The 26090-nt window shown below is 41.7% G+C and overlaps 1 protein-coding gene across 1 annotated transcript in view; it reads left to right on the top strand.

Annotated features, from left to right (window-relative positions):
- Window positions 1–72: 72 nt before the first annotated feature.
- Window positions 73–26090, top strand: part of PPP2R3A (protein phosphatase 2 regulatory subunit B''alpha) — a 38093-nt gene continuing 12075 nt past the window's right edge. The window contains exons 1-5 of the mRNA XM_080622974.1: window positions 73–2911; window positions 17712–17972; window positions 19652–19755; window positions 21200–21302; window positions 23075–23149. Of these exons, the coding sequence (XP_080479100.1) occupies window positions 974–2911; window positions 17712–17972; window positions 19652–19755; window positions 21200–21302; window positions 23075–23149 (2481 nt within the window). The 5' untranslated portion in view covers window positions 73–973. The remainder of the gene's footprint in view (window positions 2912–17711; window positions 17973–19651; window positions 19756–21199; window positions 21303–23074; window positions 23150–26090) is intronic.

The following is a 26090-nucleotide window of genomic DNA, read 5'->3' as shown; positions in this document are numbered from 1 at the left end:
TGGTCCCAGAGACCCTGGTGAAAGGCTAATGGAAGCCCATGTGGCCTTTCCTAAAGGCCATGCATTCTTAGAGGCTTTCATCTACTTTGCTCCAGGCTGTTTGCAGCTTTTTATAATCCAGAGAGTTTGGAAATCCTGAAAGTACTTTTCTCTACTGCTCTTTGCCTTATCTTTAGAGTCTTGGAAAATTGAAGTCAGAAATTCATGTGATCCAAATGTTTTGCTCCATTAGAATTCAAGGTAATGTTTTCTTCAGTCTGTGGAGGAGAAAAAGCAAGTCTGAAAAAAATTAATGAGTGGTTAAAATAGAGCTGTTAAAATGGCAACACACAGACAGCCTGTGTATAAATATAGGCTAGCTCCTCAGCAGTGTTCTTATATGGTAGATCTGAGTGAAGGAAAAATATCAGCCTACTCTTACTCTGTACAAGCCTGTGTGTTGGTTGTTACAGGCTGGTGCCATATGCTTGGTAGCAGACAAGGCTGTGTATTACATGGAAATCATAATGACACCTTTTTTCTGTTGCAGGGACCTATCTTACCAGTGTGAGAGGGGAATCTTGGAAGCATACTGTGGATGTTTTGTCTGTACATGCTACTTGATCTATCTTTCATTGAGCCACCTAAGAACTGACTGAATTTTATGCACCTGCTGGAGAAGCTTTCTGGACCATTAGAAATACAGCAGCTTGTGCTGCATGTCTGATCAGCAAAACTTTCTGCATGGAGTACAAAAATCAAGTTGCCTTAAGTTAAACGATATGCAAGTTACACTAATTGTCGTAACTGTACTGCTGATACCACTCCAGACTTGGCATTTCCAAGTTTCTCATGTAGTTTGAGTGTTTCCAACTGACATTGGAATGTTTTTATCAAATCTGGTGTGGCTGTGAAAAGTGTATGTGTGGGGTGAACTTTTTCCTGTTAAGTTCATGGTAAATTTTGAAGCCTCACTCCAAGTGTGATCTGTGCTATGGCAGCAACCTACAGGCTTATGGTCACTTCTGTGAACTGCTACAGCAGCGTGGTGATAGACCAGCACTTTCGGCACACTGTGCATTACTGCACAGGGACTTGCCAAGTGTTTAAGCAAGGGGTTACATGCATAGTAGCCCACCACGGTGTCTGTGCAGAGCTCAGTGTCCAAGATGCCAACCAAGACCATAAAATTCCTGTTCCTGAAAATGGACTTGCATTGCCTGGAAATGAGGACTGTCACCAAATCCTCCCAAATAATCCAAGAATCAAAAAGGGGTCTTCAGTGCAAGCCTCCAGCAGTTTGAAAGACATTACTGGTGAGGCAATAAACCTTGCCAGTGGTAAAATAAAGGAATTCTCATTTGAAAAGCTGAAAAACTCTTCCAGCCACGTGGCCTACAGAAAGGGAAGGAAGGTTCGCTCAGAATCCTTCAGCAGACGTTCATTTGATTTTGACTTGATTTATGGGCATTTCGGCAATGATGAGAACTGCCCTCCATGTGGATTTTTGCAGAGTCCCTCACCTGTGGAGAAATGGCAGGAAAGCAATGATGCTCCAGAAGTCACCATGAATAATCCCATGGTTCCCTTCTCGCCTCATTCCTTCTCTGAAGAAAACTTCATTACCCAGATTTTGGAAAAACACAAGCTAGATGGTGGTTCTAGTGGAGATATTAAGGTGTGCTTAGACATCTTGCTCAAGTGCTCAGAGGATCTGAAAAAGTGCACGGACATAATAAAACATTGCATCAAAAAGAAATCTGCAGACAGTATTAGTGGAGGGAACAGCAATGACCCCCTGGCCAATTCAGAAATGATATATATGAACCTGATGACAAGATTTTCTTCATACCTGAAAAAGCTACCTTTTGAGCTCAAGCACTCAGGGCACAAGGAAGCTAGTGACTTAACAGATCTGGTTAACTGTTTTCATGGCTTGCAGCAAACTCCCTTTCCCCCAGTATTTGGAGATGAGCAGCCACCTAGGTATGAAGATATTATTCAGCAGCCATCCTCCAGTGCACTTCCTCTCAGACCAGGTGATCAGTGTGAGGTGACAAGCACCTCTCAGTCCATCTCAGCAAGTACTGTGACCTTTACCTCAAACTCCCTTCATAGCACCCCACAGGAGAACAGTGAGAGAGCTGTGAAAGATGCTTGTGCTCTACCTCAGTTACCAGCCACAAGCCCTTCTGACTGCACATCCTCCACTGAGGCTCTGTACATTGAGGAGGAGTCTGATGGGGAAAGAACATTAGAGAAAACAAAGAATGCAGAGCACAGCTATCAGCTAGCTGGTGGTTCAGATCTAGCTGTCAATGCTAAAGCAGAATGTGCCAGAGTGGGAGATGCTGAGCTCTCCCACCCTTCTGAGAAAATCATTTCTTTAAAACCAGCTTCAGATTCTGTATTGTGTGGTTCCCAAGCTGATGTCTCCAAAGGAGAACAGATGTGCAGTAAGATAGACAAGGATGAGATAGACAAACTGCTGCTGGACTTGGAGTGCTTCTCACAGAAAATGGAGCGTACTTTGAGGGAACCTTCTAAAAGGGAGAGTGAACCTGCCCATTTGCAGATGTTTGGCTGGCAGAGTAGGCAGGTACTACCTTTGTCTCTTGAACCTAAAAGTAAACCAGTTGACCCTGCTTCCCCTTTGTCAAAAATAATGGAAACCAACGGACATAAAATGGAAGAGGACGATAAAGCCCTTTTACTTCGTATCCTGGGAAGCATTGAGGACTTTGCCCAGGAGCTGGTGGAATTCCAGACAGGCAGGGGAAGCTTATCCAAGGAGCGGGAAGTGATGCAAATTCTTCAGGAAACTTTAACGACTCCTTCACAGTCCCTCCTTGCAGAGCAAAAATGCTGTGCTGGGGTTGCCTCTAGAGACTCCATTCCAGCTTCAATTCAGCAGGCCCCAGAAGTGATTAAGGTAAGAGAACCAAACCTTTGAATGGGATAGTGAGTAAAAAAACATGGGAAACGTGTAGGGGGACACAATTACCGCTATTAAATGATTCATTGTGCTTGGGATGCTGTAGTGTGGAATAACATGCTCAACCTGGCAGAAATGAAGCCTTTATTTAAATACAAACAAAAAAAGGAAATGAAACCCCCTAAGCAAACAAAGTATGCCATGACATGGTTTCACCCTTGAGCTTGCTCCTTTCCTGCTGGTAATCCTGTAGGCTGTTTGCTTGTGGTTTAAATGGGTTCTATAGAATAGCAAGTAGAAACTATTTCAGCTAGCTGCTTTGTTCCTAGGAGCAGGTATTGGATTAATGAGAACTGAATATTCTACCTCTACCTTTCCCTATCTCTGAGCAGGCCTTTGTTGTTCTCCTCATCTCTAGCTTCTAAGGAGAGAGATCCTCCATAGCACAAAGGTCAGAATCTAGGAGGATTTAATATACCTCTCCCTGTCCCTAGTGTGTGTAGTCATTGTGGAGTCTGCATTGCGTATCTCTCAAATTATTGCGTATCTCTCAAATGATGAGTAGGTTTTCCCAGGAAAAAGGGTCTTAATGGGAGCCTACTTTAGAGGGAAGCCAAGGGTGTTTGTCAATCTTTTAATGCTTTTTATCTGATAAGTGCCAAGTTTTCAAGACAGCTTGGTGTCAAACTTCCTTCCAGGTGCACAGAAAGTATAGAGAGGGCTTCAGTTTCCGCAATTCACCTTTCATACAGGCACTCAAAAAGTGTCAAGGTTGTAAGTGTAACTTTCACAGGTGCTTCCAGTGGAGCATGATGTACGTGTCTTCAAAACTGCCTACTTTTCTGAAGATACAGGAGTTTAGTGCAATTTTGAAATTTTGGGGTGTGTCTGACCCTGGATGACCACTGAGATCTTTTTAGACTGGACTTTCCGAGTGTTTCTGATGTTTCTCTGTACGCCTTTGCTTACAGAAAATGGTGAGCATAACCTTGTGTGATATCTCCAGCAAGGATAAAAGTCTTTTTCCCTTGAAGAGTGTAGAATTAAGAATCTGCAAAAGCTCTAAAGTGATCTCTTATAATAGCTATTCTTGCCTTGAATAATAATTTAGAATATTTTCTAACTTGTGAACTTCAAACAAAAATGTGTTTGACAGCGTGGCACTGAGTTTGTGGCAGTTTTTCTGAATCCTTGAAAGCTGCATGCATTTACACTGTTAAATAGCTTATCAGTCTGGTCCCTTGCCAGCTTCTTTTTCCCTAGTCACCCACCTAGACTGTGTGTTAGTTTGCTCCCAGCCTGCCTTCTTTGGACATAAAACATGCACCCATACTACAGGAGCTCTTCTCTTCCATGCAGCAGCACAACCCTTGCTTTGTGTAGATGCCTAGAACCAAAGATCATAAGAGAAAATAACTCCCTTGGGGACCCAGAGGAGCTGCAGGGGGCCTGGTCTGAGCACTGTGCAGCGTGGATGCAGCTGGTAGGCTTTGGAGGGAGTTAGCCCTTGGCAGAGTGGACAAAAGTCATCTGAACTGCTGAATCTATACTTACTCTGACCTTTGCTGTCATTTATAGTACAGATGTGGCCACGCATCTGGCTGTGGTCACAAGGTCCTCTCTAGGTATAGCATCTAGGCAATATATCTATGTTCTTGTTCTAACTCTGGATCTGCCTTGGAGCTCCATATGGATTCTGATTCAGTATTGCACATCTGTGCTTGAGTAAATAATATATAAAGTATTTGTTATATTTTATTAGGGCTCATAAAACTCTTATCAAATAGTTGCACGCACAAGCAAAACCCCAGAGATCTAATACCAATGAAAATGCAGTCCAGCTTTCATTTGTGAATGCTATGACAGTTTTAATATGCCTCAAATCCTAAGTAGTAAAAAAGGAGAGGAAGAGCTGCTTCCAACAGGACTGTTTTCTGGCTCAGTTGGCCTATCTGTGCTAACGTATGTCAGCAATAGACTTTATCATAAAACAAATTATAATTCTCCACAGAGAACAATAGAATTACTTGCCTCTTCATTTTTAAAGCCAAAATATTTAGAAACTCGGAAATGAATACTCAAGAAGTCCATCAACTTTACAGAGCACATAATGAGCGCATCGTGCTTCTTTCAGGCAGGCCCGGAAGTGTTGCATACTTTGAGACTGTCCAACATTTCCCATTCTGAGATTCAGTTTTCCATTGCTTATCGCTAAACCTCCAACTATTTGTTTTAACATTTCCTGTTCTGTGTGCCTGTCTTAAGCTGATTATTTTAATGTGTTGGTTTTGAAAGAAATGGTTGAGTGAAACCAGTTCAGTTGTCTAGTAGAGGCTAGCAAAAAGACCAAGTGTTTATCTGTAGCTTTGTCTCTAGGTAGAAAGGCAATATGAAGTCCTGGGTGGACTGGCAGGTGTGAGGGAGATGGGAAAAACTAGAACCAGTGCGTAGTAGTGAGGAAGGTGGAGATGGGGCTGTTGAGATCATGAGACCTGAACTGCAGAAGTGCTAGTGTCAGGGTTTGGGGTTTTTTAAGGTTTTGTTCTGTGTCGTGGGTTAAGCCCAGGCCGTAAATCAGAACCACGCAGTCTACTTCCCCCCCACACCTTTCTTCCCCCCACTCCTGGAGGGACGGGGAGGAGAATCGAAAGAATGCAACTCCCACAGGTTGAGATAAGAACAGTTTAATAACTAAGGTATAACACAAATCACTACTGCTACCACCAATAATAATAATGATAAAGGAAGCAACAAGGAAAAGAATACAACCGCTCACCAACCGGTACCTCGCCCCCACCCCGCAGTGATCCAGCCCTTCCGGGGAACTCTCCGTTCTACCTCCTGGGCATGACGTGCTATGGTATGGAATACCTCTTTGGCTAGTTTGGGTCTGGTGTCCTGTCCCTGCTTCCTCCCGGCTTCTCCTCCTCCCTGGCAGAGCATGAGACTCACAAAGTCCTTGGTCAGGGTAAACAATCTGACCAGCAACTGAAAACATCGGCTTTATCAGTATTATTCCCAGGCTGAAAGTCAAAACCACAGCACTGCACCAGCTACTAAGGAGAAAAAGTGACTGCTACTGCTGAACCCAGGACATTCTGTTTGGGTTTTGGTTGGTTGTTTTGGGGGTTCTTTTGGAAGGCAAAGGGTGCTGCTACCTTTGGGGTAAACTGTTGTCTTACAAAGTCCTTTGAAAAATCAGTGGTAGATATTTTTTACTTTAGCCTCTCTGTGCCCTTGGTCTGCTGCCTGTACAGGATGGCTGATTTGACGAAGTATTTGAATCAGTTAATGTTTGCAGAATACTTGGAACTCTAGTGAAAGTACCCTAGAAAAGTCTGTAAGGAACTTACCCTGCAGGGCTCTGATGCAAGTTCTGCTCATACGTTTTATTTTAAGAGCTGTTAGATAAAGTTTGTGAGTAACTTAGCAGAGACCAGGACCAGAGTTTGATACAAAAAGAGGTCTCTCTTTTTATCTTTCCTCTGTTAGGTATATATTCTCAAGAGGATTATTCATGGTGTAGTGAGCCAGAAAGCAGTCCTGCTTCCCATTTCTCTCTCCCCCATGCCTCTACCTGCTGTTGGTTCTGAATTTTTATGCCAACTGTGATTCTTTGTGCAAGATAGAAATTATAGGTAGGCTTGTTTTCTGCCAGATTAGTAAATGGAATTGCTCACAGAGATCAACTGGGTGATACAGCCATTTCTGGACAGAGACGGTGGGTCTGGGAGCAGAGGGTTTACAGTTTGCAGGGTTGATAAATGGTTTCAGACCATTTTGTCTAACTACATTGTATCTGACTGAGATAGTAGAGCCGCAAGTCAAGTATCCAAGAGACCATTGCCTGCTGCCACGTTTCCTCTGGGCTGGCTCTAGGTAGCATCTATCTAATCCTGCCTCTCCTTAATGACTGAGGTGGATATTGCTGGGATCCTCAGAAGTGTTCTTAACTCACTGTGCTCTAGAACACTGTCCTGAGGCCAAGGCACCTTGGGTTTTTTTGTGTCAAAATGTCTATATTGCATGCTTAAACAGGTGGCGTGCATATGGCTCTGAGTGGAATTGAGTTTCATAATCATATAAAGCTGAAGTTGACCTAGCAGCTTCATAATTCTGCCCCTTCAAAATGTTACTTCATAATTCTGTGTAACTTTTCATTCAGCAAATCTAATTATATGATTATGAAGGATCTTGTATGGGGCAATTAAGTCTAAAAAGTGGCTTCTATAACATCAGTGTGACTTCAGCTTTGTCAGGAAATAATCACATTTTCTCAAAATGCGTCCAAAATATGATGTAAAACCACTTGTGGGAAATCAGCTTTCATCTCATGTATTTCAAATTGTTTTGATCAAATATTGATAATATCTGTCAAGCTTGCACACAGTCTGCATTCTTTTCAAACATCAATTATTCATTAATCTAAACCAAATAGTAAAAAAGGTGCTTTTTTTTTTTTTTTTTCCCCCTCCTGCTTGGTAATAATTATTAAAAGGAATGAAAATAGGAAGTGAATCTTAGATCAAAGATGCTAGAGAAAAAACAACAAAACACTAAATTGAATGACTTGGGGATATGTTCATGACATGTGGGCACCTTGTACTCAGGGACAGGTACAGTGTATGCTTGTGTACAACTGATTAATCTCAAAGTAGGCATGTAAAGGCAGGTGAAACAGTCTAGTGGTAGACATGGAGGTTTTTCAGCCTCATTGACTCTAAAACCAGTAAAATATCATGCTGTTGCTGGAAAAGATTAACCAGTTTAGGAAACAGTTGAAGCTGGTGCCCTTCTCAGCTGTGCAGAGTGCATTGAATTGTTGCAGCCAGGCTTTGGAGTACAGCTAAGTCCTGTGATGATCAAATCATACATGTATTTTGGGACTAAGCCTCCAGCTTTAGGTGCAGGTGAGATTCTGTATTCTGGTGGCTAATGAAGGCAGTCTGACACCTCTTTACATTTGACACCTCTCACCTTCACATTTTAAACTGTGTCAATTATAGTAAAAAGAAATTTCTTAAATTTGACTTGAGTTGATCCGTAGGCTGCTGGCATCAGATTTTTCTGCTGTGGATTTTGTCCAATTGACTTTGAAACTGTTGATACAAGATTCTTTTACTGTGAATTTCTCACAGTACTGTATATTTATGTTTTAATCTACACCCACCTTATGTGTTTTGAGGGTAGGAAGTAACATGCTAGGAACCTGTTACAGTGCAAAACATTGGCATTCAGACACAGCAAGCCTTGCCTCCAGTTTACTTGTATTTTTCCAGGTTATCAGTGTAAAACCCCCAAACTTCCAGGATCTTTTGTGGCTGGTTAATTTGTGAATGTCAAGTATGTGGCTGGTTTTTGGGGTGGTATTTTTAATTAGAAGCTATGTCTCTTTCATGCATCCATCTTTTAAAGCCCTCTGTAGCTGGTCTGGATGCAGCTGTGGATACTAGAGGTTCTTCGGACAGCATTTCCTCTGCAGTCTGTAAAAGGAGTAGCAGTCTGTAAGCTGGATTAGAGTTCAGTTAAAGACAAAGTAAGTACACTTGCCACAGATGGTTTAAAATGCCCCTTCTGACATGCTGCTTATATATGTGGAGAACTCTCAGTACAGTGGAGCCTTGTGGACTCTTCAGGCATTGCCTTCATGTTTAGGAAAAACTTTCAGAATAAGGAAACAAAAATTTATTCCAAAGTTGTCGCACATGGATCTGTGTATCCTTCACTTAGTGGCAATTCCAGTTAAAACATTCCTGCCTGCCTTTTTCTTTTTTTCTAGGGCTTCTTTTTCTTATTGTCCTTGTCATCCTACCACCCTGTTAGGCTTCATCTTCAGTTGCAGGGCACACAGCAAAATGGGCTGATGACATGGTAATAACCTTGCAATTCTTGGGACTTGTAGCTGTGAAGATACATCTGGGATTAAAGATTTTCAGTTCCCAGGCTGCACAGTTCAGTGACCTAAAGGGACCTGAACTATGATATATTCTTGTTCAAATCTTCTTTCATAAAGAACTGGGCTCCCCAGCCTAGGTTTTGGGACTATGACCTGGTGATTGAGAAACAAGAGGAGAGAAAATCAACTTGGGGGATTTGATACATATTTACAAAGACATTAAAAAAGTATTTTTGTGAATGTCAGCTGGGGAATCTCTTAGTAAATAGCCTATTTAACTGCACAAGAGCAAACCTATGGTAAGAACAACCTTTTGGGTTGGCTGTTTCTGTGTCTACCTGTAGTGCAGTAAGTCGCATTAGGTGATGCTGCATTTGAATTAACTTCGGGCCTCCTACAGTAAATCAGGAAAAGGACATCAGAGGCACATGTTGAACAAATGCTTTCTGTTACTGAGGCCTAGTGAGACCTTTTAATTTCAAATGCAGTATGTTGGTGAAAGCAAGCCCTACTAGCTAGAAATGGGATGTTGTTCTGTGTTACTAAGCTTAGAAAGTAAACTGGCCGTGTAGCTAGAATTTCTCAAGTCAAGCAGAGAAAGCAGTTCATGGGACTGTTTGTTCATTTAGTGGAGTAAGAACTGAATTGAGATATTTGTTCAGCACCATTGTCATGATAGGGGAGGGAGAACACACTTTTAACAAGTCTAGACAAAGTCTGAGCAAGAGTTTGAAGTCTGTTTGCTCAAATTTGTGCAGAGAAAGAGTGGACTATTGTCCACTGAGAAATGTTCTGCCTTCACCTTGAGGGTTATGGGAAAAATGAATAATGATGCGTTTTGGTGTCTATATGAAACCTTTTTCTTAGGAACTGCTTTAGAATGCCTGAGCTTGTTATCCAAGATCATCTTTATGTGCTTGCTTGTTAAAGAAACTTGATCATTTGCTTTTTCCAAGCAAGAAGGAAAAATTGATGTTTTTTTTTAAATTGCAGCCTTTGGTCTGGAGTGGGAACTAATGCTGATCCTCTGCTTCACCACCTTGGAAGCAGGAACCTCAAACTGCTAGTACCCTATAGGCACAGGCCTTGGCTGAGGTCATGTGGTTTAGCTCTAGCTGAGTCTGATACAAGTTTGCACCTAAAGTTTCAACACTGAAGTGCATAAAGTAAGAACTATTGGGGAAGATGGTATATTTAGCCACTTCTGCAGTGCATCTAATTTTAGCACTCTTGGTAGTGGTGGTGGGTGCTTCCTTTCCCATATTACCCCTGGCCTATTACAAGCCAAGGACAGATTGTCTGTCATGTAGCCAGCAGGGAAATAGATTCTGTTGTAGATCATGTTTCTCAATTAAACTATTACAAGAAGGCAGAAGATCCTTGTGGTACTGAAAGATACTTTGAATATCAGTTAAAAAAGGGAGCTTTGGCTTCAGGAGTGAGATAAAATCTCTAGATGTTGTCCTTGTGAAGAGAGAGAAGACATAGTATGTTGAAGCCACTTGGCATTTTTTGCCTGTAAAAATCAAAACCATGAAAGCAACGTGCTGGTCTTGACGTGGTCTCCTTCTGGAAAGGGCAGCATCTGCTTAGAAGCTGACCAGGATGATGATCAAGGAAAGTTCTCTGCGGAGGGACCCAGACTTGGGAGGGGAGCTAGCTTTCCTTGCGAGGGGCTGTGACTTCGTTCTTCCATCTCGATTCAAGAGGAGGCTGAAGTCATTCCAGCAGGCCCAGGTTTGAACGCTTGGCATTTCTTTTTTTTTTTTTCCCCCCTTTTTGTATTTTTTTCATTGGATCAGAGAATCAAACTGTTCCCCCTCTAGGCATGTCTATTTGCAGAAAGCTATTTGCAGCTAGATACCAGCAGGTTTAAAAATAAACCTTCTAGGCTTAGATTGCACAGTTAAAGTGTCTGTAAACAAGGGGAAAAAAATAACAGCAAGGGCAGTGATTGAATAATAAGGAGAGGTAGTGTAAGACACTGAAGTCTTTTCTGTGTTTTTCTAAAACTTTTTGTGTGATTGCTGTGAATGCCTCCTGTTGCGTGTGAAACAACCACAACATTCTGTGGTTGTGTTCTCTACTGTATAAATCTGTGCGCAGAGCAGCCTACCTGGCTTTGACATTTGTGATTTTACCAGCAAGGTGTTTCTTTGTGTTGTTTCCTATAACCTCTGGGCTGGGGATAAAGGAGATCATAGAATCACTTAGATTGGAAAAGGCCCTTAAGATCATGGAGGTGTAGCCGAAGAACTGGAAACTGCACCGCTGCTGTATGTGTTGGTCAACCCCAGCTGCTGTACTCAGTTTCTGGGACAACTGTCAAAAGATTGGAGTATTTTATGCTAGGACACCAAATGGTCCTGTAGCAACCCCAGATTTACATTGTGTCCCAATATGCTGGAATCTTGAGCTTTATCTATATTTAAGTAATCAGTGACCCAGTAAGGAAGTTAAAAAGTTTAAATTCTGAGTGGTGCAGCTGTTTTCCAAAAAAACAGCTATTAAAATTGCTCTGGAGTATATTGTAGTGCTTTTGTCTTCATGATTCCTAGTGACAGGCTGAAGTACATATGAGGTTAATCTCTGGAACATGTTTTTTCACTCCCTAGAGGAGAATTGCATGAAGTAATAATGCAGAGTAATAACTTGGGTGTGGACCATGAGCAATTTAGGAGAGACTAACAAGAACCACTCAACACAGTGAGGTTTACTCTCCAGAGCTGGTCTGATCACCTAAGGACATAATCAGGGAATGGGTTGCAGGGGAAGATAAGATCTCTTGGTAGACCAACTGGAAAACCTGACTAGCCTTTGGTACACAAGCCCTGTGCCTGGGCTGAAGTAGGAGCAGCACCTTCACTGCTAAATGCGTCAAGAATAGCTGCTCTGGGGCTGCAGATCCAAGGCAAGTGAGCTAATGCAGTGGGCAGTTGCAGCTGATAAAATAGCCTCTTCCTTTCTCTTATCTTTCTTGCAGTACTTATTCCCTCTAGCTACTGTGTGTCCCTCCCATCTTGCAGTGGGCACCATGGGCCTTTCTGTGAGCTGGCTTAACTCCTAACATGGTAAAATATCATTCAGCAAGTCTATTTTCCACCTTTTAGTGGGTTAAATTGGCTCACAGAGGGCAAGCTTGGGATCTGGCATTTAGTACACAGTGGTAGTGTACATTTGGGGTGCAGAGATAGGAGTTCTCAAGATTTGCAGCAGTGAGATTTTAAGTTTTGTGTCTTGTGGGGCTGTACCTTGTGGTTTGGGTTTATTAGTGTGAAGTGAGCTGTGAGAGGAGGTAATTGGGCTCACTAAGTAGAGGAAAAAAATGCTAGCAGGAGAAAAGGTAATAAGGTGGTTGTAGGGAGCAGAGAGATGTTTGTGGAACAAATAGATGGCCTGAAAGGCAAGGGAGAAGCTTTATTGTAAACCCATGTCTCAAGTGCTGTAAATTTCAGTTCTTGTGCTCGTCTCTTGCAGGACTATTTATGGAAGGATCAGAGAGCCTCCCATAGTAGTGTTGGTAGGAAAGGAGGTCTCTGATCCAAAATCTCACTTTGGAGGAAGACTATTCCTAACACTAGGTCACATTAGCACTGGCTTTCTTCAAGTCTTGAAAATTCTCTAAGGTTAGGGGTTCCCCTCACCCCTTTCCAGTGACCTCTTGCAGTAGTACCCTCAGTTAAATTCATCCTCCAGCCTAACCCTCCCAAGTGGCAGTTTATGGCTCTTGCCCCTTTTATACGATTTACCATTACAAAGTTTGGCTCCATCATCTCTACCTTCATTTCAAATAGCTGTAGGCTGTGGTTAGCCTGTCCCTTAGCTTTTGTTTTGCCTGGCTAAACAGGCCCAGCCCCTCAGTCTCTTCTGCCAGGTGATCCTGACCCTGGCTGTCTGATTTGTCTTCTGTAGATCACTGTCCAGTCTCTCCTCATCCTTTCTGAAGGCCCAAAACTGGTCACAGTAATGCTGATGCAGCTTCACTAGTGTCAAGCAGAGGAGGCGGTAACTTCCCATGTTCTCCTGGCCCTACTCCTAGTGCAGTTTGCCTTATTTATAATTAGCCAGTGCTGCAGGCTCATGTTCAGCCTGGTACACCCATTTCCCGCACATCTTTTTTCAGCAGGGGTGTTGCTCAGCCAGTGGGTCCCCAGACCGAGGTCGTGCTTGGGATTGCTGTACTCGGGAGGAGAACTTGGCACTTTTACTAATGGAAGCAGTTGAACAGTTTGTCAAAGCCTCTCAGCCTGAGAGACCTTTCATCATGGCAGCCTTCCCCTAGAGAAGTGTCATCTGCAAATCAGGACAGATGAGAATTGCAGTGGAGCTTCTGAGAGGAGTGGGGATTTATGCCCACTGTTGTCCTTCTGTCTGAATTAACACTGGTGGTTTTCTCCATGGAATTTTTGGGTAAGTGTTTAGAGAGTGGGGTGAAGTATATCAGTTGTGGGAAGGGCATGTGTAGGATCTATAGGCACACCTGTCAGGCATGCAAGGCCTGTGTTTGCAGAACTCAGTAAGTCCATGAGGAACTTGATCTAGCCATAGAGTTAGCCCTGTGTCTCTTCTCACCTAAATCCTATTGTGATTGTGTTGCTTAAGTAGTTTATTCTCAGTTTTGTTTTGCTGCAGTTGGACTTTATTTCTGCTGGAGAGTTTACAATTCATAGTAGAAAAGAGTCTATCCAGAAATACATTTACTCAGAGCCTCACTTTCTTGGGCTGTTTGGGGCCATTTGCAGATGAACCTTTGCTGTTACTGTCCTTAGAGATGGGTGAGAGAGGCAGCGGATAAATAGAATGAAGGGAAAGAGCTTCAGGGAAGGAAAGGAAGAGAAAGTCTCAGGCAATAGATACAAGTCAGCTTTGGAGAACTGATGATCTTTTGAGGATGGCTTGTGTCCAGTTACCATCAGACTTCAGCAAGACAGGATCTATAAAAAAAAATGGAAGGAGACATGAAGTCAGCAGTGTGGACTGCGAGAAACCAGGCTGAGTCACTGTCCCATAGAAGAGATGATTACAGAATCCAATTTGGAAAAAAACCTCAAGAAACTGCTAAATTTATTATCTAGAATCCTGTTGGAGCTTGAGGCTGGGAGGAAGGAGTAGAAAGTATCTGAGCACTTGATGTGATACTGCTTCCTTCTGCAGAGTTTTCTGCTGGGACTGGCAGAGGCTTATTCTCTGTGCTTTGTGTAGCTACAAGGAGGCTGCAGTTCTGTCTGGTTTATTTATAATCCAGATGTCACTGTTTTGGTCTGTCCCTAAATAAATTGTATGACTGGTAAAAGGTGTTACAGAGTGGATAGAGAGAGTTAAGGTAAATTACACTGCACTGTAGAGTAGTATTTAAAAAAGGGCTTTACTCTCACCTTCCTATTTGGCAAAAAAAGAAAAGCCCATTAGCTTTTGGTAACAAAGCTAGAAGATTATTATAGTATTTGTAGCTTCCATTCTTAGTTGCCCTTTCTGAAAATGCACATCCCTGTTAGAGGAATGTGTTTCACTAAACGAGTAGCACTAAGGTTAACTTTTTGCAATAAGAAACTTTTTTCCCCAAGGAATTCCCTCAGAATTACCCCTTGTGTTGCTTTCTTTGTTGTTGGTTGGTTGGGTTTGTTTCCCACAAACAGTTGTAATTGACTCCCTGCTGTGTCCAGAGTGGTTGACATCTGGTTATACCATTTCCCGAATATTCACTTGCAAGATTGTTCTAAGGAATGAGATTCTCAGGAGCTAGCTGCCGCTGCTTGTTTTCTCTTTATGTCGTAGATGGCTCATTTCTTATATGAGAAAGAAGAAAACAAAGTTCAAAGATTTTATTTTTATTTCTGAAGTAGATTCTTCTGAAAAGAAGCTGTCTACAAGCAATGCTTCCGTCTTGTTTGACTTGGACTGAGTAAGAGTGACTCAGTCTTACTGGGAAGGTCAGCTGCAAACCTGTGTCTGAACTGGCACCCTGCTTTGAAGTTTAGCAACATTCCCTGTATTTCTCCTATAGATATGTGACCTGGCTTGTGTTGTGGATCAGGAAGTTGATGTAGATTCTGGACTCCTGACTTGTGGCTTGTGTGAGCTGGCACTGAGTGTTGCTGACTTTGGCAGTATCTGGAGGTATCTGCTCAGCCTTTCAGAAGGTGGAGGCCAAAGCAAAGTGGAAGAGTTGTGTTACAGGACAGTCAGCTCAAGTCTTGTGCCATATCAAGGGTGTATGTGGTATGCAGAAGAGGAGGAGAATGGCATAGTGCTGTTATGGTCTCTTGCACCCTAAGGGAAGGGGATATATTGTTAAAGTGAAGAGGTAGTGTCCATGGGGCGAACAATATGTTGATTTGCTTTCTTTTGGTTTGTGGACCATTTTGTTAAATTTGAATCACTTCTAGTTCATCACAGCCCTGACAGCTGGGAGTGCATGGGGGCATTAAAGAGAGTAGCGAGCAATAAACCTGTTTCTGAGAAGTGGATCTTCAGGACACTCATGTTAGGTCCTATTATAGAAGTCAAGAGTCTGCAGTTGGCACCTTGTTGTCTGTTCCAGCTTTGCATTGTTTGTGTGAATATGGTACTGTGAGAGACCAGCAGGGATTTCCCTTCTGCTGGAATCCAGAAAGTGAAAACTAGTGAGTGCAGTCAGGTCTTGGCTGGAAAAGCCACTAGCTAGGCAGGGCAGGCAGATTGTAAAAGCAGAAGTGGTGGTGTTAGAGAGTTTTCCAAATCCTAGCTTGACTTAGACACCAAGGTCTGATTCATTAACTCACTATTTACCAGTCAGATGAAGACTTCTTGCGAAGGCCTGTTCTTGGGAGCTCTCTTCAACCCCTCTTGCTTAGCCTTCCTTTCTGAAGCAGCCATCCATGGGAAGAAAATAGATCTTCATCTACCTCTAATATGCAGCAGTGTCTGCTCTAGAGTCATGTGTTCCCAAATACAGTCAATGTGTCTGGGTTTTGCTTTTGTTACTATGGGTGTAGAGCAAAAGGAACCCAGGAGAAGTGTTGTCTTGTATTAGACTTGTGAGCTGCTGCTCACAAAGTGAGTGAACAACTGCCCCCATCTTAACCCCTGCCACCATTTGAGACCGCCTACCTGCATTGTCATACTGTGGGACAGAGAAACCCCGGGCTGATGCTTACCCTGTCCTACAGTTCTCTTCAGCCCTAGTAGTACTTTGAGCCTCAGACCTGGCCTGTTCCAGTGTCACTCAGGATCAGACACAAAGACGTGCAGTATGTAAGAGAGTAGGAAAAGTCAAGGAAGATGGGAGGAAGAACAGATAGATGGGCTTGTTCTCCAAAGGTTAAGAGCTATATTGGGGGCTATATAGACTGTGAGTACTGGTCTTGATAGACTCAGAAATCCTGAAGGCTGAATGTCATCTTCAGCTTTTCCTGTGTTGTTAAGACACAGGAGAGGAGGACTTCAAGAAACTCAAGTTCCAGGCTAATGTGTTCTGTACAGAGCGGTTACACTACAAAAGTATGTTTTGGCTGGCATATGTGTGTGAATGTTCCTGCTACTGAAATGGGACAGCATTTGGGAGAAGGAAGGACGCCCTCCTCATTTAAAGAAAGATCAGTGAGGCAGCAAAGTGAGGATGGAATCCTTCCATCTCTCATTTCACAGATCTCAGAAGGATGGGTTATGATATACTCTGAGCTGCAGGTAAAAACAGGGCTTAGGGACACTTTTACAATTCTCACTTCTTCACTTTCCTAAAAGCAAACCTGTGGTAAATTGAGACAGTCAGTATTTGTTAAGGAAAAAGCTCCAAATTTCTGGAAAATAAGGCAAAGAGTTTAGTCAGTTCATCATATACATTCTTCTGTATTTAGTGAACTTGGACTTGGCTACTTTATCCTAAAACCATTTTGTTTTGAAGCATTTAGAATAAACAAACTGAAAGTTGCAGCTGTGTTTGACTACTGTCTTATTAGCCTCTTATCACATTTGTTGTAATATTAACAACAGCTCTTGCGCTTGAACCCTTGTGCAATAGGCAAGCCTGTCGCCCTTTCCCAAGACAGTGTGTATTCATGGGGGAGTAGGAATTCGTCATCTCTTGGCATTCCAGCATCTGGATTCTCTTATACCGTAACTACTTCTCTTAGTTTAAGAAGTATTCTCTCCCTTGTCTGAAAAATTACCTATTTTAGGCTCTCATGATGTACTTAAATACAAATGCTGCCATTTATGAAAATTCTTGAGGTGTAGCTAGAACTAGAATGTTGCAGATTCCCATTAGAAAGGGGATATAGTGGGATCACCACATCAGCCATATGTTTATTACAGACAGGAGAGGAGTGGTAGGCTCATAGAACTAATAAATAGAGAGGAGGTAGGCATAGGAGGAAAATCCACCCTCAAACAGGCACGCAGAAGGCCTACTTTCAGTTCCCTGTTTTCTCCTTGTTTCTCACCAAACGATGTAGGTACTGATTCAGTAATACCTTTGGGTGCTTTGCCTGCAAAAGTGTCCTTTTCAACTGGAGTTGAAAACAGACCTTTTGCATTTTGCACTAGCTCTGTGTGCTATATATCATGTGGGTGCCTAATGACAAAGTGTGCTGGCTACTCCTAATTCTTGATGTAAAAATTGGTTTGCCAGTACTCAGTACCTTGAACAGAATCAGCTCTTGGGCTGTTAGGCATAGAATAAAAGGCTACATAGATTAAATGCACAGAAACTACGTACAAGCAGATGAGATGTGTCCTAAATTTGCCATGTTTGATATTGCAGAAACATTTTATTTCCTACTTAGTATGTGCATTTTTATCCCTGTGCTATAATTTAATTGTTGTTGGTTTCCACTATCTTCCCAGTCACTGGGAGCACAAGCTACTTCCTCTTGCTCCGTGTGCCATGCGTTAAAATGTGTCTGTTATTCATTATCTTTTCAGGTTCAAAGTAAACAAGAGAAGAAATCCCTAACTTCACCCCCAGCCTCTTTGAACTCTGCAGTTAGCTCTTGCACTGTTCTGCCTGTGAATAAAGCCACCAGCAGTACCCCTTTGTCCATAAACATTCCACGTTTCTACTTCCCTAAAGGACTTCCGAATGTCTGCACTAATCATGAAGAAATCATTGCCAGGATTGAAGAAGCCTTTACAGGGTTTGAAGACCAGAAAGCAAACATCTGTGAAATGGGGAAAATTGCTAAGGTAACTATTCTCTAGGGTTTTAATTTTCTGAGAGACAGACTGAAACTAAAACTAATAAAGTATCTCATAGCTGCTCTCATTTTTGGTGTGTGGGGGAAAAGAACCAGTATCCTTTTGCTTTGAATAATTTTGTTTAGATTAAGAAAATAGTAAACAAAAAGGAGCTCAGTTTGCTGTTTGCCACACCTGATGTATATGCTCTTTCTTAATTTGATTTGCAAAATGGTTCTTTTAGATTTCTTGCTAAATACAAATGGCATTTTTGTTTTTCTGTTCCTCCATAGTTATGCTCAGGAGATAGTAGAAACTTAGCCTTTTCAGATAGTGCTAGTTAACTGCTTTGTGATTAGCTGCCCCACTGATCTGGCCAGGATCTGTCTAAGCTCTTGCAGTGTTGCTTGAGAAGGCCATTTGCAACCTACAGCCTCCTTGAATGCAGAAGAGAAAAACGCTTAGTCAGCCCTCAGCCACTGAGATGTGTATGTTCAATATCCATAATTCAGGTGTCAGCAGACTTGGAGTAGCTACAGTCTGCTAATGAGTTCCTGGCTTCAGGGAACAAAATGCAGCACTTGTGTGGGAGCATGATGCAGATGGGTGGTTCTATTTTCCTCTCCTTCATCCATGGTTTTTAGTAATGCTGATCTAAAACTAGCAGTTGTCAGACACATTTCGTATGTTCAGTTTGCCCTGAATGCATCTTTGGCACTGTAGATTGAGAAATGAAGGTTCTGTGCAAGAGGAGCCCTTTTCTTCCAAGAAGGAAGATTTTTCTGAAAGGAGAGACTGGGTTGGTTTTTGTTTGTTGGTTTAAGGAATCCAGGAGCATTATTTGTAAACTGTCTCTGGAAGAAGAAAAAAAAAAACAAACCCAAAAAAACCCAAACAAGTTCTTTGCTCTAGCCAAAAAAAAAAAAACCAAACATTTCAAACTGATTTTATGGCAAGACAGGCAACTGAGTGTGGCCTGTCATGTTCAAACTGAGAAAAGCGGGATGGTGATGTAAAAGAGACCTCTACCTTTGTTTTGTCTCTGCATCTGTCCCTATATGGATATGCTACATGCTATTTAGCTGTTGTAAGGCTTGTTTCTGTTCAGTGGAATTAGCAATAATGGTACAAATTTGGAGGCTTTGAAAGAAATGCTACAAAAAACCCTCAAAACCAGGAGAAAGTAAATGGGCTGTTCTGGGTGGAAGACACTACACCGAAAACTGTGAATTTTCACCTTCAGGCATTTAATCATTGATTGTCTATAATCAGGATTGAAGTTTCCTTGCTGTCAATAAGAAGTCAGCTCATATAGAATGCATCATCCTTTTCTAAGGCAGGTCAGTGAGGTAGCTGGTATGAGTGCCCTTCTGGAAGGAGGTGCCTGGTTTTTTTCCACTGTGCCGGGTATCTTGCTGAGCAGTTCAGTCAGAGACAGAGCTTAAGAGCTTGATAATCTCTGATCCATTTCCTAGCCTCACAGGATGTTTTTCTCAGCTACTTAAAAAGGCAGAAAGTTTTTGTTGTATTCTGAACCTTGGCATACAGTAAAGAGCTTGACCAACCTGTGTGCCTTACCACTTCCTTTCCCTTATGTAAAAGGGTCAATGGTGAATTCGGTGTGTAAACAAGCAAAGTCCTCTGGTGATTGCTATTGTATTCCTCTTTCTTCTGGTGTTTTATTACAGATATGTGGCTGCCCACTCTATTGGAAAGCACCTATGTTCAATGCCTCAGGAGGAGAAAGGACAGGATGTGTATCAGTACACTCTTTTGTATCTATGTGGAGAAAGTGAGTATAGCAAATGCAGAATTATCTTTCTGGAATAAGAACAGCCTACCATAAAAGTCTTTCTCATTCCCCTTTCCCCTCATCCCCTTCTCTTTCCACCAGACTTTTCAAATCACTGTCTGTTCTTTAGAAGAAAATAAATGGTTTAAAAATCTCCATTGGCCTGAAGTTATTTTATATGCCAACTGTATGCCTATAGTTGGCATATAAAATATATTAATATGCTGTCTAGGAATAAGTCAGCTATTCTGAGATAGCTGATAGAAGTCAGTGGATTTTGGATATATTTCTCTCAGGCCTTATGTGTGTGCTGCTACATTAATGCGACTGAGTGAGTGCTGTTTGGGAATGGGAAGAGGAGGCATGTGGTAATGTTCTAGGGCAGGAAGAAGGAATATAAAATCAAGAAGCATCATACAGATGAAAACACTGGGAGCTTTAGTAGTTACTCCTTTCCTCAACCATGCTGTGTAGTAAATCCTTGGGGTTTGACAGTCAATTCCACATATCTTTGTCAAGGCTTCTTTTTGAAATTGAGAGCTCTGGATATATTGTGCTTGAAGTCAGAGCTGTGAGATGGAACAGGCTTATTCTTCTGCCTAGCCTTTTTTTTACCCCAGGACTATTCAGTCTACTTTGTGAAACACCTGAAAAATACCTACATCTCATGTCTAGAGCGAGTTCTAATTTTTCACTTAATGGTTCGTTCTTCAGATTCTTAAAGTAGCCTTTAACCCTGGGTTCCCAAAGTATTTCCTGTGATAATATTGTCAAAACAGCTTCCAGTTACCCTGGCAAAATTTCAAAAATGTTTGGGGTGACTGTGATCAGTAAGTTTTCCTTGACATAGCCAACATTTTTCCTTCCTTAGGTTCCTCCAATTACTCTTAATTAATCCCTCATGTATGATACCACATATTTTCACTCCTCCGATTTTCACATCCTTCAGATATTTGCGCACTGTGGTCATGCCCCTCTTCTGTATTCTCTTAACCACACCATTCCAAAGACAAGTTTCATATGCTTTTCTCACTATAATTGCTATAATGCAGCATTTTTAAAAGTCGGGTTACTTAGTATGTTGCTGTAAATCAAAGAGCAGTCTTCAGTAAGAAACTGTGTTTACCACTGCAGTGTTAAAACAAAAAAAGCTACGCTGGCTGGAAGTGCCTTGATGCTGCTGAAAGATATTGAAGAAAATGAGTGCTGGTAGTCTGAGGTCAACTTTGCCGCATTCACAGTGTAGAAATATGGTGTAACGTAGAATCACAGAATGGTTTGGTTTGCAAGGAACCTTGAAAATCATCTAGTTCCAACCCTCCTGCCACGGGCAGGGACACCTTCCAAACATGTAATAAGGCACTTCATAATCAATCTGTAGTTCATTATTGTCCTGCAAAGTACTCCTGTGTGGTTGGAGTAACTTTTTCTCTCCCTCTTGTAGAATCCTGTGTAACTGCCATGATGATGCATCCAGATTCACATCCCTTTTAGCGAAGCCCAGCTGTGACTACCTAGAACAGGAGGACTTTATCCCACTGCTTCAGGTACCTGCAACAGCTTGGCAGTGAATGGATGGGGAAGCAAGCTGTGTTTATTTTGTAACTACTTCATTTTCATGCCTTTACATCTTTACAAAGGAGCTGCAGATCTTTGCTTTTAACAGCTCCTTGGTGAGGTTTATTTTGGAGTGAAATAGAAATAAGCATTTAAAGTGGACTGTTTTGCAAAAGTACCTACATGTCTTGCTATAGTCACTGAGGATTGTCAAAGCTTTATATAGTCTCTTCTTAGGATTAATATTTATCAGTATCTGGTAACCAGTCTGAAAATTGACTCATTTCTCTAGGTGGTTACTGGGGAAAATGCATGGTGCTGTTAATAGACAAGCACAACATAAAAGCTTATTAGGAAAGTTGTAAAAGTTGCTTGATAAGACCATTATAATTGAATTTGTGTAGTAAGACTTTCAGTTACAATATGTGGAAATCTCCAAATTTTTTTCAGTTCCAGTTGTTCTGTATATGCCTCTAAACCTGCTAGTGCACAAGTCTCAGTGCTGATTTATCGTTTCCTAATACTTAGGCTAAGTGTGTGCATCCTGATTTAATGTCTTTTCCTCTTATTCACATGTGGTATTTTTAACAAAGCAAAGTGTCATTATTTAATTATTTGTGGCCATTTAGGCAGGTTCTGGATAGGTTTCTTCATAGTTTCTCTATAAATCAGGTCCATCTGCTCCTCAGATAATCTGTTGATAGTTTTTCTGAGCTTTCCCACATATCTGTAGGTTTCTCACATTGTGTTGCCCTCTGTACAAAAGCTCTGAGGAGATGCTGCTCTGGGGAAAGATTTTTGTCTGCACTGAGTATTTCTGTGTCTCAAAATCAGGGCTGTGATGGGTATATTTTCTCATGTTGCTTTTATCTTTTCTCCACTGGGCACACTGCCTATGCTGATTGCAGCTCTGCTTTGTAGCTACTGGTACAATCAAAGTCATGTACAATCTTGTTTGTCAGTCAACCAGAGACTAGCAATATTACACCATCATATTAGACATCAAGTTAGACTGGCCAGTATTTGGTCATATCGCACCCCTAAGGGCACTGTGTTTGCTCTATCCCTTTGCCATGTTGCGCTATGGACAAGCAAAACTTTGAACACTTCTTTAAAGGGTAGAGGAGTCACACATAGAAATTACACAGATATTGATTCATACAGGATCTGAACTGATTCATTCAGGACCTGAGCAGTTTTTCTATGGCTTTGGTCATGTATTTGACTTGCAAAAAGCTGATCTTGAGAAAGAGGCATTTCTAAAGTAGTTCAAGTTGGAAAAGCACTGATCATATCTGTATGCATTCTGAAGCTCACAAGAGCTTTCATTGTTGTGGAGAACAGAAAAGGTAACTTTCTCTACCTTTCAAGGAATGTTTATTTCTGACGTAGCTCTAATAAATGTTAATATCTTCAATGAATGGAGGAAAAAGATCTTGGAAAGGAGATAGTTGCATGGTCAACTAACTAATTTTTTGTCTCATTCAATGAAAATGAGTTTTCATCTACTCACTAACTCTCTTCCTTTGTTTTTCTGTCCTTAAGTAAATCAAAATGGCCCAACAGGTGCGTATTGCCCAGAAAATGTATTCTACTTATAATACTAGAAGGTTATAGATAAAAGATATCATTTTGGTTTTACTGTTAATGTTGCAAATACAGTTTCAAAAGTAAGCACAAGTATTGGTTTGTAAACCCAGTAACTTCTAAACATTAAAAGAAGAAGAAAATCTATTTCATTTTATTTGGTCTTATCTTGCAGGATGTGGTGGAAACGCATCCTGGCCTGACGTTCCTGAAGGATGCTCCGGAGTTCCATTCACGGTATATTACAACGGTAGGCTGGCTCCTTTGATCTCCTATGATACCAACCCTGCCTTTGTGATTTGTCACTGTTTCCATCAGTGAATCCTTGGGTTGTTTTTTGTTTTTTAAAGGTGTTTTTAATATTATTGGCAATGAGTTATGTGAAGAGCTACTTCCAAAGGCAAAATGAAATCTGCCTGTGTGTACAAGAGGTTATTCAAAAGGTTAACGATGATTCTCTGGTCTTAAGCAAATCTATGAAAACATCTTCTTTGGCCTTTAATACTCATGAAAGAAAATGAGATGTCCTCATTTGGTCTTTAAGAGTTGCTAACTTAACCCTAATTCTGCTGGGCTGTGGAGATGTGGAAGGCTGTATGCTTCAAGATTTCTGTCACTTAGACCTGAAGAATCTGTGATTGTTCCGTGGTACAAAGTATCCATTGCATTCAGCGGTCTCCTGACTGGTCTCCTGACCAGTCTCCTGCCCCTTGCTCTCACCAGAAAGCCTATCAAATCTTTCTGAGTCTTTGAGGTTTCTACTGTTTGTTGTTGGGCTTTGTTCTGTAGCTTTGTTCCAACCTTGCAGTCAGCAGTTAGACTGTTACTTTACACAATAAGTTGTACTTTTTCTAAGCCTTTAGCCTGTCTCATATTGAGTATAAACCTGGTAAAAAGTATAAATGATAGGCATGATAGGAGCTGTATCCCAGCAGGGCTCTAGATCTTAAGGCTTCTCCTATTTGCTTCGAGGTCTGCATGGGGGCCAGCTGCACCATGTACTGGCAGCTGAGAGATTACTGGCAGATACAGGCTTGTTCCTGTCATTTAAAGCACTGATGGTGGAAAGACACTGTTGTTCTGGGTTAACCTTGAACTGTCACACTAATATTTTATGAAAATGTGTGACAAGAATCAATTCTAAATGTTTCAGATGCACTTGAACCTGACAGTGAACATCTGTATATTATCAACATATTTAGTCCCTATGGAGCAAGGCAATAGATACATTAAGCATAGTAACTGGACAGAATAGGTATAACTATGGCAAGGGCATTAGAGACACATGAATGGGTGAGTGGAAGGTATCTGTGGCATGCATACCTTTATATGTGTTGCTTAAAGTAAAGGTGAGAGCTGAGAGATTTAAGGTCACACTAGCATTGGTTTCTGACTGCAATATCAACCAGTTGTTCTTTGCTGGTGAGTGGGTCATGATAGCAGTGTCCTTTTGCTAGCTGTTTGCTGGTGACAAAGGCATTTCTGTGCATCTGCCTTTCCTCTTCTCAAGTCATATGCTGTTTCCTGTATATTTCAGGGTCTAAAGGAGAGAATAAAGGCAAGAAACAAGTATCTTTGTAGAGTAAGCCCTACATGATCACCCTTGCTGCACTTTTTGGACCTCATTGGGATGCAGTGCATGTTCTGGTCTGAGACATCAGCTAGTATGAAGCTGAGGTTCCACTTCAAGATAACTGAAGTGCAGGCTGCTACTAAAAACAGCAGTACCTTTTCCTTCCTCTTCTTTTCTGCAACTTCCCTTGTGCCTGTCTAAGGTCTTCTGGTCCAGAACCAGACCATTCATGAGGCCCTTAGTGCTTCTTGATTGTGCTTGTCTCTCCACTGAAGAGTTGGAGGCTTCAGGCATCATCACTCACAATACTCTGACAGAGGTGGCTTCCTAGGCTTGCTCCCATGGAGCCAGGAAACTTGTGATTGAGTTGGAGTTGAATGCGTATAGCAGCAAATCTTACAAAGCTGAGATGTCCCTTTAGACTTCTCACATTGGCAGGCCAGTGCTGTTCTGGGTGTCTGTGCTAACAGAGAGATTCCTTCTGAGCTCAGTGTTCGGCCTCGGACAAATCACTGGATTGGAGCAGAGTCAAGACACTGGGAGACAGACTGTCTGTTGGGTCAGGTTGTTGCCATGTGGAGTGGCAGTACTTGGCCCACTGCAGCAGTGGCTCTCCTCTGATATCAGGAGTTCCTATTTCTCACATCTTTCACAGACAGTTTGGCACTTCTGTCTCTTCAATAATAAAAAACTCAGTATTTCCACCAGGAGGTAATGAAGGAAACAGCTTTGTCCTTGGATTTTGAGACTACTTGGATCCTTTTGATTCCTTTAAGGTAGAGTGCCTTATACCTACTTACACTGACAGAATGCTATATTTGCTGCCAGTGCAAGAGTTTAAGTTTATTTTTGTGTTACAGAGAAGGGCTGTAAGGAGACTTTGACTTGTGTGTCCGTTGCTGAATACAGCATCACTTGGTTGAAATCACCTGGAGCATAAGCTAGCAGTCTAGTATGGGTAAGATGCGTATATATCTTTCTTTTTCCCTACCTCTGCACTTTTTAGAGGTGCCTTTTGGATACAATAAGCTGTAATTTACCTATATCAGTATCTGTGAGCTGTTGTATTGCCAGTGTACTAAACTACTTGTATTTGTTTCAACAGAGACAGACTCCTGAAGCTGGTGAAGACAGTGCAGAATATCACGTGGCATTTGTTGGGAAAGCTTTAAAATGTGACTTTTGGCAGAATGTTTAGACAAGGCTCTGAGTTAGCACTGCATGCTAACATGCTGTTGTTGAAGAGCTGAGTCAACTAAAAACAGCTTGGCAAAACATTTTGGTTGTTGAAAAATGTTTTGGCTTATGCAGTATTACCAATGCAAATGTGTAAGGGGAGGGTTTAATAAAGTTTTGTGGCTTTTTTCCAGAAGTGGTATTTCTTTTGTTCTTCATTGGGAAAATTGGGGAAATGTCTAGAACTGTGACCTATCAATGGTTTGGGTCCTGGAGGTAGATTGTATGAGGATAATGGTTAAATAGGAAGGGGTTCCCTCTTCCAAAGGCTGTTGTACTCAGTTTAGAATAAATAATCTTTCATGCTGGGAAAAAAGAAGCCAGTTCTGGCTTTCAGTAAGGTGTAAGGCTTGAATACTCCAGATCATCTCAGGCTGTGTAA

Source organism: Psittacula echo (assembly GCF_963264785.1).
Source record: "Psittacula echo genome assembly, chromosome: 7".
Classification (NCBI taxonomy): Eukaryota; Metazoa; Chordata; class Aves; order Psittaciformes; family Psittacidae; genus Psittacula; species Psittacula echo.
The sequence above is the reverse complement of the archived record's forward strand: the minus strand, read 5'-3'. Positions and strand labels throughout refer to the sequence as shown.